We start from the raw sequence: 14,090 nt of genomic DNA, 5'->3' as shown, positions 1-14,090 counted from the left end.
AAAAGGGCACCATGTGCTTTGGCCCTCTTAGAAGTATGACAGAATCACAGAATAGCTGAGGTTGGAAAGGACCTCTGAAGATCATCCAGTCCAACCCCCCTGCCAAGCAGGGTCACCTCGAACACATAGCACAGGATCACATCCAGGTGGGTTTTGAATATCTCCAGAGAAGGAGAGTACACAGCCTCTCTGGGCAACTTGTTCTAGTGTTCTATCACCCTCGCAGTAAAGAAGTTTTTCTCATTTTCAGATGGAACCTTCTGTGTTTCAGTTTGTGCCCATTTCCTCTTGTCCTGTCTTCAGGCACCACTGAAAAGAGCCTGGGCCCATCCTCTTGACGCCTTCCCTTCAGATACTTGTATACATTTATAAGATCTCCTTTCAGTCTTTTCTTTTCTAGGCTAAACAGTCCCAGCTCTCTCAGCCTGTCCTCATACGACAGGTGTTCCAGGCCCCTCATCATCTTAGTAGCCCTCCACTGGACTCTCTCCAGGAGCTCCATGTCTCTCTTGTACTGGGGAGCCCAGAACTGGACACAAAACTCCAGGTGTGGGCTCACCAGGGCTGAGCAGAGTGGGAGGATCACCTCCCTCTACCTGCTGGCAATGCTCTTCCTAATACACCCCAGGACACCATTGGCCTTCTTGGCCACAAGGGCACATTGATGGCTCATGGTTAACCTTGCTGTCCACCAGGACTCCAGGTCCTTCTCCATAGAGCTGCGTTCCAGCACATCAACCCCAACCTGTAATGGGGCACAGGGTTATTCCTCCATAGGTGCAGGACCCTGCACTTGCCTCTGTTGAACTTCCTGATGTTTCTCTCTGCCAAACTCTCCAGACTGTCCAGGTACCTCTGAATGGCAGCACAGCCTTCTGGTCTACCAGCCACTCCTCCCAGTTTTCTATCAGCAAACTTGCTGAGGGTGAACTTCGTTGCAGCATCCAAGTCACTGATGAATAAGTAGATGGTTTTCTGTGACAAGAGCATATACCCACGTGGCATACTAGGTATTTACCACTTGTATTCCATTTCCAGGCTAATGTACAGTCATTGTGAAAGTACATGTTTGCTGCCAAAATGATTAAAAAAAATCATCTCACTGCACTGATAAAAGTCTCTGGCTAGCTGCCTCTTCAGAAAGATGTTTTGAAGCTATAAATTTTCCTCTGCAGAGACTTCTAGAGCTGTAGACAAAACATTTATTTGCACTTGCTGAGTTAATTGGAATTGAGGGAGGACAAAGAAGACTGTTCAGCAAGCAACTGAGTTAAATATTTCTATTCTTACCAATGAGCAGAACCTAAGTAGGAAAATTCTTCAAGAATAGAAAAATTCAAGTAGTAAAATTACTCAAGAAACCTGACTGCCACAGCAAATTACAAAGATGTTCTTACATGTTCATTCAAAATTATTGAGTAAATATGAAAACCTTACTGTGCCTTGAGAAACAGAAGCACTTGCCCCATCAACTTATTTGCATGATCTTTATTTTGGTGCCATATACTGAAACTCTGCACATTTTCTGTGCATCCAAATGCTCATGCTCAATTTCAGAACACTGTGTGAAGTAACTCATCTGCAAACATGGTTTGCCCATCACAGAAAATCACATGTAAAAATGTGCAGGCTTGGAAAATATGGCTCCAAGTATTTATTGTTCAAGAAAATAGTCTTTTGCTTTTCAAAGCTCATGCTCGAAATGCTGTTTGTGATAATTGAGTAGATACTAGATGATATATGTAGCAAGACTCTCATCCAGCAAGGTGCTACATATGTTCGTAATTTTAAGTAGATACAGAAACTCTCTCACTGCAGTGGAAAACCTTGTTTAACATCAGCACCATATTAACTACCTTGCCACACAATTTGCTTATCTGTTACATATAATTTTAATAAAATTCCACTTTAGAACAAGCCATTTCGTCCAGCCTCAAAAAATTAAATGCCTTTTAAAAAATCTCATATGTTTTGCTATCTGAATTAGTAGAGGCCCTTCAAAATCAGTAACAGTATGCTACTTATTCACTAGTTTAAAGAGTACATCAAAGTAAATGTAATAAGCTAATTTAAAATGTGATCTCAGATGAACTACTGTCTGAATAGGCCGAGAAAAATCTCAGACTGACCTTTTAATAAAATCACTTAAAGTTTGATAAATCTAATATTTACTTCATTTTTATTTATGTTTGCTTATTTCTCATGTTTCCATAGATAGAAGATCTTTCCCTCATGGCCTTCTGGGCAATATTTCTTACAGTTTAGTCAGTGAAACCTGTCACTGATAAAGTATGAATCAGCAGCTGCTAAAGCAAGAAGGATATGCTAAAGCCAGGCTAGTTATCCCTCAAAAGCAACAGCAGCACCAGGTACTACCTGGTTTGTTGTACTGGAGAACACTGTTAAGACAAAAGATGTAGGAGAGAACACTGTAGACTGTCCAAACACCTGCTGGAGTAAAACCTCTGTCCACCAGCAAATCAGAAATGATTGAGTTGGCCAGTCCCTGACCTAACACATAGGGGTTGTTTCTCTAAGACAAAAACAAACAAACAAAAAAAAAAAACAGTGAAGTGTTCCCTCTGCAAAGTGGGTGTAGAGGGAGAGGGAGAAGGGAAGAAACAAATGTGCCCTGATTTGACTGTGTTTATTGACACCATGAAGATTGTGGGAGAAGAGTATTCCTGTAACCGCTTATTTAGAGACTATGTTGCTGGCAGATGCATTTCTTTTTCTCTTTGTGTTGGAGGAGGCAAGTTTGTGATTAACCATGTATTAAATCACAAAGGAGTGGTGGAAGACTGCCTACAGTTTTGAGTGAAAATAGGCTGGCTGATATTCTTGGTCTGATACTTGTGCAGTGAATCTAGATATTAAGACTCTTGTATATCAGATAAATGTATGAGACTGTCATTCATGTCTATATTGGATTGCTGGAAGCTCCCTTTACTACAAATGGGTCAAATACAGGAGAGATCTGACTGTAGCAAAACTTGTATTGGCTTCATAGGTTGTGTTTGGCTGAACAACAGTCTGGTTTAGACTGGACACTTTCTGATGCCTTTCTAGACAGTATTTTTCATTAATTAAAAGTGGTTTTGAAATGGAATATATGAATTTTCCAACAGCTTCTTTTTATTAATAGGCTTGTGGTTTTCATCTGATGTCAGCACTTTGGGACCTCCATTGTTGGTTGGCTGTCATTTCCTCTCTCTCCCGCCCAATTAGTTCAGATCTGTTGGAGATGCTGCAGGGATTGTGTTACCTTCATCTGTTCTGGGGAGCAGTAATTTGAGTGTGACAGGAATGGAGGCTTTTGGGGAAGAGGAGGTATTATATATATACCAGTAGTGTCATTATTTTGCTCCAGCTCGGGTTTGAATGAAGACAGGCTGGTGGATTGAGGATCCAAACATTCATTTCTATACGTTTTCAAATGACAGTTAAGTATTTAACAGGAAAATGAATGACATCACTGACAAAGCTGCTTGACTGAATTGCTGTCCATTATTTAATTCTATCCTCTGCTTATATGTCTTTTCCAGCAGCTGCAGTATTTTTCCTTAGCCTCCAGAATTCTTCTCTGGGGCAGATTCAAGACTGCCACCTTTGAGGCCATCTGCAGATTTCCCAAGGCTGCTATTGTATGAATAATCAGCTGTCTCACTTAAGAAATTCTCTTTGTTCTACATCATTAAATGCTGACTCCTGCTGTTGCTATGACAGATCACTTTACAGGAATCTATAAGGGGAGCTGTGTCTCATATTAACAGTGGGTCTTTACCGTGGAACAAATGAATATGCTGGGGCAAGAATGAGGGAGTTTGCAATTTATAATATTTTAGCATTGGCAAATTAAAAAAAAAAAAAAGACTGAAAATGCAATATACTCATTTTGAGGTCCATATTTCCAGAAAGTGAATTAGGGTCTTTAAAATAGGGTTGAGTAATTTGGTGCCCAGAAATATAATTCATCACTCCCATCAAGGCAGTGGTCACTTGGGGAGCACCAACAGTAGGTCTCTGCCCCTCCTGTGGCTACGGTAGTTTGGGAGGGAATTCAAAAGAAGACTGGCTTGTTATAGACAAACTGTGTAAGAAAGGAAAATGCTTCCATCAAAAGCATGAGTGATAGCCTCTAGTGGAGGCAGAGTAATGGCCTAAACAACCTGACATTTCGTTCCTGTACCATGGCCTTTTTGTTCTGAAGTCCTTTCTCAGGTATCTCCCTGATCCCTGCAGCTCTCTGCTAAATCTTTGTACCAGTTACTCAAGAGCATCAATTCTAACAGACGCCTTTGTGAAATGTCAGGTTTTGCTGTCACTCTAAAAACTGGCCATATGCCCAGTAGGTCTTTCTTTGTCTCTAGCTGCGTCGGAGCACCCCAGAGCCAGGAGTTTAAGCCCGTATGCCCAGTATCTTTTCCTGTCTGCTCTTGACATTTTTATTTTATTTTTTTTTTTACATGGGAAGAGTGTTTTTTGAAAACTTCCTAGTTTCTTTGTTCACGTTGAAAGAACCCTGATTCTTGAGAGAGGTGCAAATCTCGTGCCTATTTACATGGGCATTGAAGCTGTCATCCCCGGCCTATGTTTTTTATGTTCTGTTATGCTTTTAAGCCAACATCATGGCATTCAAACTGACACCTATACATGTCACTGTGACCTCCTTCGGCAGGACTGCAGTACTGGAGTGCTTCCTAGATCATAGCACACCACCATGTCACGTGAGACCATATGGTGTCCCGTGGCTGAAACATGTTGTCCATGCTCTTTTTATCCTAATGGTTGCTTCCTGTCTTGAGATTTATTTTGTTGTTTGTGTGTTAGTGTGTTTTTTATTTTACTACAGCTGTTCCTGTAGTATCGTGTCATTTGTAAGAACACCTCTTGTCTGTTTTTGTATTTTGGAGTTAGTTTTCTGGATGGTATGGTGAGGGGATGCTCATGGCATGGTGGCATACGTTCTTCTGAATGAGCAGCACACCAATGGTGACTCTGCATCATTGCTGATAGCAGGAAATGTTGTTTCTTTCTATTTAGCTTTAAATCAGTCCTGGCTATATTGAAAGCTGCTTGAAGAAAAATTGTTTCTGCTGTAGGAAAAAAAAAATAGGTAGTATTATCCAATGTGTGTGTTCCCTCACCTGAAAGCCCCTTGGCTGGATTTTCTACTGCACTGTCACAAACCCCATCAATCTCTTCAATTTCTTCAGAAGGAACAGAGGATTTGCAGGTTAACCAGTTGGAAACGCAAATATGGATAAAACCAGACGTACAGACGACAGATGTGGACTTTTCAGAAATTCTTAATGCAATGCAAGAAAGTAAGTTATTACTTGGATGTAAAATCAAGTATACAGTCAAAGAATCAATTGTGATGCATTGGAATTATAACTGAAGGAACATACAAAGTAAAAAACTGAATGATAAGTATGTGTAACTAAAATTAGTGAGAAATTTCAATAGGCTATTGAAGGACAGTAAGAAATCTTAATATCAGAGAAGTCATAGTAAGATTTGGATTACTACGTACCTAAGGAATCCAGCAGTATATATTTCCTATGCAGAAGTAATGAGATATATTGATTCATGTTACTTTAATCCATTCTTGAATGCCTGTGTAAATTAATATTAACATATACATGCTTCTGTCTGGGATCTAAGAGTAGACTTGAAGTTTTATCTGTTACAGAGTATTGTGGTATATTCACATTTTTGCATCCAGCAACTTTGGGGACCAGAAATGATAAGCTTAACATGATAAACAAATGCCTGCATATCTCAGATAGTGTGTGGAACCCTCTCTTTTCACATGTGGTCTGAGAAGTGATTAGTCCACCCTTCTCAAATTTAACTGCATAATAATCTCAAGATTTATGCTAGAAAAAAAATACTAGTCTTATTAACAAAGGCTGAAGACACCCCACCCCAAAGACTGATGCAAATCTGGAATCCAAATGAATCTGGAATTTCAGTGAGAATTTTACATAATAGGTTGAAAAAACAAAATGCATGGCATGATGACATTGGTAGCTAGCTTCCTATTTTCCCTTTTTTCCAGTTTTATTTTAAATTGGGGGTTTTATGTAACAATTTTCTAAAGCAAGAAATAGCAACTTACATTCTTGAGTGCTAAAAGGCGTATAAGAATGTCTAAAACTCTGCACTCCTTCTGATTTTTATAATGAGAATCAGTACTCATGCACTGCTAGAACCAAGGCATTTGGTGATGGTATTAGTTTGGGTATGGTAGGGAAACTCTCAGGTTAGTTAACGACAGAGGTAATCATTTGAAAATGTATCACCTGGTTCTTGAAGTTGTATGTTTAGGATGAACTCTGTTTTTTCTACCTTAGAAAGCTTTTCGCATCTGGAAATGTTAATATGAAATTTTGCTTTCTCCCTTCTTCTCCTCACCCCATTAATATGTCACAGCCCAAATACAAGCCTGGGGCAAGTTGTGGGTGTGTACTGGAAAGGCTGAAAAGACACTATAATCTTTCAGAGGCTGAATAGACAAGACAGATGAAAAAGGATAAGCAGATTCTGTTTGGAAAGAGACTACGTCTGAATACAAGAAGCTATTATCTTCTCCAGTTCAAGCATGTGGTGGAGTAGAAAAAAATGCATGATTTGGTTAAAACAATTAGATGCCAAGATTAGATTTATTAACAATGCTTTTCAAAAACAGATTCTTGTTTAAATGGCCAGACCTCATCTTCCCTTGGTGCTATGCCATACTTCAATAGCATACTCTCTGGTTATATCCCTGTGCTGAATAACCTGAAATTTCTATTCAACAGGGAACAGATTTATTTAAAACCTCAAATGTTTAACTTCTAGAAAAAACTCCTAGTTCCTTTTAAAAGTATGCCATTTTTCTGTGGTTATAAAAAGGGGATTAATCTGACTCAATCTCAAGGGTTTGCAATGAAGATATAAACATCTGCATTCATTGCCTAAGATCCTTTGACATTCAATAGAAAGTAAAAAAGGTGTGTATATCCAGTTTGTCTCATTTTAAAGTAGGTGGCTAATATAGATTACATGACCTGAAACTTGAAAGTGGTTATTTCTCTCTGTTGTCTGAAGATGGAATTTAAGGAGATAAGCTACTTTAAATCAGACCCATAGCTTAGGCACAAATTTCTTCACCATGGATATGTGCATCTAGTTGAAACCTACCTTATATAAAGCAAATATTTGAAAGTGATTATTGGATATAAACTGAATAGAAATAGGCTCTAAATTGTTTTAGCAATTTGAATATAATTTCAAAACTAAATGGCATTACACAAAGAGTCTTAACATTCTTAAAAAAAAAAGAGAGAATTAGCATTTTGATTTAAAGATTATTTTAGAGCCATTTGGAAAGGATGCCACTTTTACAGGCTTGATACAGTGTTTTTCATTTATCCAGAACAGACACATTTGCTGTTGGGAAGTTAACCTCTGTAACCCTCAGATACATTCTGTTGTGAAAAGATGAAAGCATCACTATGGCTGTACAACCCCATTTGCAAAGGCTTGCTACATGTCGAAGGGAGCATCTTGTCACTTGCAGTCTGTTGTGAATAGCAAATAATTAGGATAAAACAGGCCTAAATATTCTTTCCAGAGTAGTTGCTCCAAATAGTCATTGTTACTTTTATTCCCAGTGGTTGTTAGTACTGAATGAAAATTTAAAAAGGCTAGTGATGCTTTTAAAGATCACATTTTTTTCTTCCTAACATGAGTTTTCTGAGCATTTCACTTTTCAGGAGCTGTGTTCTGTAAATTTAGCCAGCTGGTATATCTTTCTGTTTGGTATACTGCCAAGAGTGATCATTCAATAGCAGAGATTTTTTTTATTTTTTTATTACCTAAAACAAACAGTTTGGTCAAAAGCTATTTTTTTAATTTCTGTCCTGAATCTCTCTTAGACTGCAAATGAAGATAAAAAATTACCATTATATTATTTACTTTTATGTGAATATAATATTATAAAAGAATTAATAGTCATTTCTACTGCTTCCGAGCTAAATTTTACACTTGACTACCATAGTTTGTGTTAGACTCTTACATACATTTTTCCAAAGATTTCTGCTAAGTCTTTATAAGTTTCTTCTTGACCACAGTATACTCAGAAATTACCAGTAGCCTATCAGAGAGAGTCTGGAAACCATAATTACTAATCTGAAAATGGCTATAAACATGCACTGTAAAATATAGGATTGCACTGGGTGTAAAACTGCCAAACAGGGTGATGCATCTGGCCTCACCTCAGCTAAGGACGAGCCAAGGCCTGGCAGGGCAGAGCTGTGGGGATCTGGAGCCCAGTCCTGCTGCAGCCTCGATGGTGCAGGGGTTGACAGGCCCAGAGGTGACGTGGGGTTCTGGGCCTGGGACAGGGTGGAGGGAGTCCTGGGAGTCTGGCCAAGGGCCATCATGGCTGAGGGTGCCCTCAGCACCCTGACAAAAGCTGGCAGAGGCTTTCATGGCTGTTTCCTAGTTATTATCGTGAGAAGATAGACTTCATAGTGTCATGGAATCATAGAATCAAAGAATCATAGAATGGTTTGGGTTGGAAGGGAAAACCACTTTTCTTATGGAGAAGTGGTAAACAACTGTGTTAATGAAAAGACAACTCTGATTTCAAAGCTCTTTTCGTGAATCCCCATAATTTGCTTCAACGTGTGAAACTTCTTTCCACTGCCATTGCAGTAAAGTCAAAACTAAGAAATTTCTGGCTTTTCAGAATATTTCTCAGCATCCAGTTTACACTGACTCCCACAGTGTTTAATAAAAATAAATAAATAATTTTGTTATGTCATTTTTCCTCTCCTGGTCTGGAAGTCAGAAATCAATGAATTTCCTAAGACAGGGTAATTTATCACTGCATAGTTACTGAATTTAAGACTTAACATGAGAAAAAGTTCTGGGCTGTGGTCACTCTAGGATGCCCACCTTGCAAAAACATTTTTGTCTTGTACCTGGCAGGCTACTGAGTTAAGGAAAATGTTTGTATACAAAAAATCCACCATAATGAAGTAAAAACATAGCATGTAGCACAACAAGATGCAGAAGGAGTCTTGGTTTTTCATACTCAAACTTTTCTGCTTCCCAAGTCTCTGAAAACCAGGTATTTTTTACTCAGGGTTTTTATTAAGGAGTATTCTCCAATACTAGTGGTTTTAAACTCAATGATTTTCACCACCATCTACACATAGAAATGCTCTCCACTTATAAACATTGCAAATATTAAGTTTTAAAGAAATTCATTCTTCAATGTTACTGGTAGGCCTAAAAGTCTCCCAAGGGCAGCTTCTGCAATATTGATCTACAACTTGCATTATCCAAAACTAGAATGTACTCTGTGGCATGGTGTGACAATTGATGATAGAAGAGATGTTAATTAACAGAAACATAATACTTCCATCTTGTCAAGTATTATTCAGGTCCTATTATTGAATGAATGTTCTTATTTTGGGTTTTGAGTGTCCATCCTCAGAAGGTAACGGTATTATCTTACCTTGCTTTTGAGCACTACCTAAATCAGCCTCCTGGTCCAAAGAGGTTTTTAGAACCACTGAGATTTCTCACAGGGACTCTTGCTCATAATTTCCTAGTGTTCGCTTTTCAGAATATGTGATTCTGCTACATTTGGTTTAAAAATATTTATATACACTAATTTTTTTAACTCCTCAAGGTATTCTGAATTATAAAGTAATTTTGATTTTTTTTCCTCCCATGAGAGAGAGAAATGAACTTACATAATGAAGCTGATCTAAAGTTGTATGTGGGGTTCTTGATTTCTCCTGTAGTAACATACATGCTGCTGTGTATTGCTGTTAAATTTCATTGCCTAAAAAGTCATGACTGGATACTAGCAGCAGTCTGTCTCCCAAATGATAGGTCAAAAGCATATATATAATAAAATTATTACATATCATTCTGTTAAAATCATTTGGGGATATCTATATATTTATATTGCGGTCTGAGGGGAACAGAAAAAGTGGAGCCCTGATTTTGACTTTAGCAGCGGTGTTAGACTATTCATGTTCATTGGAGGGGAGTGGCTGAGAAAGGTACAGCCAGCAGAAGGGTCGGATTTGAAGTACCATCACCGTTATTAAAGTGATGCAACTAGAATTTGCTTTTTTAATTATTTATTTGGTTTTGTGGAACAATATTTTTTTAAACAATATATTTAACTGTCCAATGAGATTTGGGGTAGAAAGATGTTCTCAGCAAATGTTTCAGCCCCATGTTTAGGGCCCATGACTGAAATACTAGGAGTTTATCTTGGAGAAGCAGCAAGGGAAGTGCATTGTACAGATCTCCACATTCTCACCAGTAGCATAACTTTACCATGACTGGAAGAGAGTCATAGATACCTTTAGCGCTGATAAGGTAGTTCAGCACATCTCTATCACAGAATCATAGAATCATTATGGTTGGAAAAGATCTCCAAGATCATCTGGGCCAACCATCCCCCTAACACTCTCCACTATCCTGTTTACTGAAGCTACCAACCTGCATGCCAATTATCTGTGTACTTTTGATATAAGCAGTTTTCTACTACAGGCTGTCTGGACAGATCCCAGTAGCTAATTTCACTAGCCAGCTGGGATTCACTGCTTCCACAACTTCTACTCTCTGCTGAGATGGGCTGGTTTTTAAAATGACCTTGAAATAAGATTTTGCGTTCCTCACAAGACCTCATATTAATCCAGTAATTCTCTGCTTGAAACCCCCAAACATATTCACTCTCTTACACACCAACTTGTGTATTTCAAACACCCACTTAAAAACATCTGTTTTGCAAGCCAAAGCATTACTGGCACTTCAGGAAGCAGCAATTTTAGTATCTCAAATGTCTCATCAGTTATACCAGGGCAGTCTTCACAGCAGGAAGAGCATATAGTTCAAATTCCCTGGAGGACAGCATACAGGCAAAACTTCTTTCATTTCTACATCTTTCATTGCCTGTGTCTGCAATAGATATAGGTCTCTCATAATCTTCAGAGAATTTCACTGTTTAATTATTTTTGTGGGTTCTTTTTCTCACAATTCTTTTCAGACTATGCTGAAGTGTTGATCGTATACAGGTTAATGCACCTCTTTTTTTGGAGGCGCTCCTCTGGGTTTCAGTTCACTGAAGTTTCAAATTAATTCAAAATTTCTTCTATTCCAGTAGTTCTTTATGTTGAGCATTGAGATGAATTCTTCTCATATGAACATGTATGCAAAAGCTGGTCATCATCTACATCCAGATTATTATTTTACAGGGTGAAATGTTCAAATCCAAAATTGTTAAACTTGAGTAGTAAGTTATCCTAAAAACAGTTAAACGGGCACAGAATTTCTTATTGTTATGATGCCTAGATGGAAAAAAAATGCTGTTAAAAGTATTAAAAATTCTGACTTCCAAATTATACTGGTGAGGTTGGTTCATTAGCCTAGTATATAGGGTGGATTAATTTGGATATAAATACTTTTCTGTTGCTGCTGAAAATATTAGTGGCCTCACAAGCTAATACACTGCAATCTAAAATGCAAGGTATGTTCTTGACACTGTCTTCATTATGTGCATAAAAATGAAGAAGAATTCTTGAATTTTTAAATAGAGTTTTCTTTTTTATCTACCTAAAGCTGTAATAACAGACTTTAGATACTGTACAAGGCTGGTGGAAAAAGGGAGCAATGTTTGTGATTGACAGGAAAAGAATAATATATATAAATTGCAGCATATGTTCATATCCAGGACAAATATGAAGAAAATTTTCTCTGGCTTGTGATAGTGAAGAGCAGGTTACCTGCAGATACTGTGGAGTCTGTAGCACTGGAGATTTTTTTAAAAAGATTTCTTAAACTAGGCTGTAACCCCATGAAGAAGGGAAGGGTGAAAAGGAGGCCACAAAGTGCTCATGATGTCTGGGTAACAGTTAATGGCCTTTAATTTCTGGCAGCTCTTCAGTCTCTCCACAGTGAAGGAATGGGAATTTACACCTGCAGCCAGTAGATAGAAATGGAGCTAAATTGCCATCAGCAATTAGGAGATTTTTGGCTGTTCCCTGCTAATATAAATTCACATCAACAGGAATTACAACTGCCTGTCACATACTTAGGGGAGCTGCAGAAAAGCAAAAGGACCAGGAGGATATTGCACAACAGAAAGAGTCCGAAAGTCAGTCAGGTTTGTAAAACAATGAGGAATAGTGGGCTAGACAAATTTCTGCCAGGAATGATGATTACTGGATACTGCCTTAGTCAGGGAAAGAGGCTCAGCAGCTGACCTTGCAGGTTCCCTCCAATAGTTGTGACTATACTGTCATAATTCTGAATTTTGCCTATGAAACACGAGGCTGGAGAGGTGAAGTCTGCACAGCTAAGTCTTGGTCCTCAGCAGAGACATCTTTCTTCTCCCCACACGCATCTTTTCAGCATCCTTTCACCCCAGATCTGCAGCCTCCGGGGTGCAGCAGTGGACCATTCTGACTGCAGCCTGTTTGCCCCGTGTCTCCCATCCAACAGCTACTCAGTCTTTGAAGCCATGACCCTTATGTAGTACTACAGATGTGCACAGCCACTCTGCCCACAGCTTCACATCACCTCCTTACTCAGCAGAGCAGGGAATGTCACCCTAAAGCTAAATCTGCTCTGATCTTGAGTATAGTGCCAGCACCTAACACATTCCTAGCCTTCCATTGTTTGTTTGTTTGTTTTTGTTTTTGTTCGGGGGGTTGTTTGTTTTGTTTGTTTGTTTGCTTGTTTTATTTGGCTGGTTGGTTTTAATTAAAATAGTGTCCTAGAGACTTAAGCTATTGTTTCACGCATGTCTGAGGGTTGTGCAGTAGGTAGATCTGAATGTGCTAGCATTACATGTACCAAAAGATACCAGATTGTACAAAGGCAATCATCTCCTCAGGCTCATTTATTCAGTGTCTTTCAAGTAGTAGTACTTATCTGAGGTCTTCTGCCACAGATCTGTACAAGTTCTAACTGGATACTTTTTGTAGTAGGTTAAAAACATCTTCCTTATAGAAATAAATTTTCAGAGGCCATAATAATCCAGAAAGCAATCATTTAGCTACTTATCCCAAGAGAGAAGCCAAGCAAATAGCTACTGTATGTTTTACTGTGACAGATGATTACTTATTTGACATCAGAGAGGTACTATGGTATCCTAAATCTCCATCAATGTGCATCAGGAGATTTTAAGCTTAACATAGATACTTAGAGCAGAACTAAAAAGTGGGGTTGTTGATGTGTTACACTCAGTGTCTTCATTTGGCTCAAATGTGATTCGAACATGTTTTTATTTTTGTTTTTAGTAGCTAAGGATGTCAACATTTTTTTTGATGAGTTAGAAGGTGTGAACAGCCCTTCCAAAGATGATGACTCCCTGCTTCACCATGGTAACTTGACCAGTACTTCTGATGATGCCAGCAGGTTGGAAGTAGTGGGAGAGGTAAGAACACAGAAAATTATTAATATGATGGTCATTATAAAAAGGGAATAAATGTAGTTTCATTTAAAATCTCATTCTCTGCAAGACATCTTTTATCTGACCTTTGGTAGGGGGATTGTTTTTCCATTCTAAGATTATAAACTTTGTTTATAATTTTAATATTACAATCGTAATTTGAGACAAAATATCTCAAGCTCAAAATAGATTTTGCTGGCTTCATGCATACCCACTGAAATGTCTATACAGACCTTTGTTGTCTACTTGTTTTCTGAACCAGCGAAGTCTAATGTTTTACTGCTTCTGAAAACACTGGAAAATATTTGCCTATATTAATCCCTTAGGCGAAAGGAAGGAAGAGAAATTATCATAAATCTCTTGTGAGAGGTACTTAGTGTCAAATACGTAGCACATTCCCATCCAATAAAGAACAGAAGAGATTTGATGGTGCATAATGGTGATGCAGAGAACATACTGGGCAGGTATGTTCATCGCATAGTCCCTTTTAAATAAAGTCTTAATGGAGGCAAAACATTATAGCCTAAATATGAAAATTTGGGCTGAAACTCTATTTTGTGTCCTTCATGCAGAAAAAAACATGGTACCCTTTAACTTTACGTTGACTGCCCTACAGCTC

The 14,090-nt window shown here is 38.4% G+C and overlaps 1 protein-coding gene across 5 annotated transcripts in view; it reads left to right on the top strand.

The window, feature by feature from the left end:
* Nucleotides 1-14,090, top strand: part of ANO4 (anoctamin 4) — a 221,241-nt gene that overhangs the window by 104,552 nt on the left and 102,599 nt on the right. For 3 of the 5 annotated variants that reach the window (XM_066994321.1, XM_066994322.1, XM_013182645.3), the window contains 2 exons: nucleotides 5,217-5,327; nucleotides 13,320-13,456. In XM_066994321.1, the coding sequence (XP_066850422.1) occupies nucleotides 5,217-5,327; nucleotides 13,320-13,456 (248 nt within the window). The remainder of the gene's footprint in view (nucleotides 1-5,216; nucleotides 5,328-13,319; nucleotides 13,457-14,090) is intronic. The other 2 variants (XM_066994329.1, XM_066994325.1) reach the window with 2 other exon arrangements.

Source organism: Anser cygnoides, chromosome 1, assembly GCF_040182565.1.
Source record: "Anser cygnoides isolate HZ-2024a breed goose chromosome 1, Taihu_goose_T2T_genome, whole genome shotgun sequence".
NCBI classification, from domain to species: domain Eukaryota; kingdom Metazoa; phylum Chordata; class Aves; order Anseriformes; family Anatidae; genus Anser; species Anser cygnoides.
Note: the sequence above shows the minus strand (reverse complement) of the source record. Positions and strands in the feature narration are given on the sequence as shown.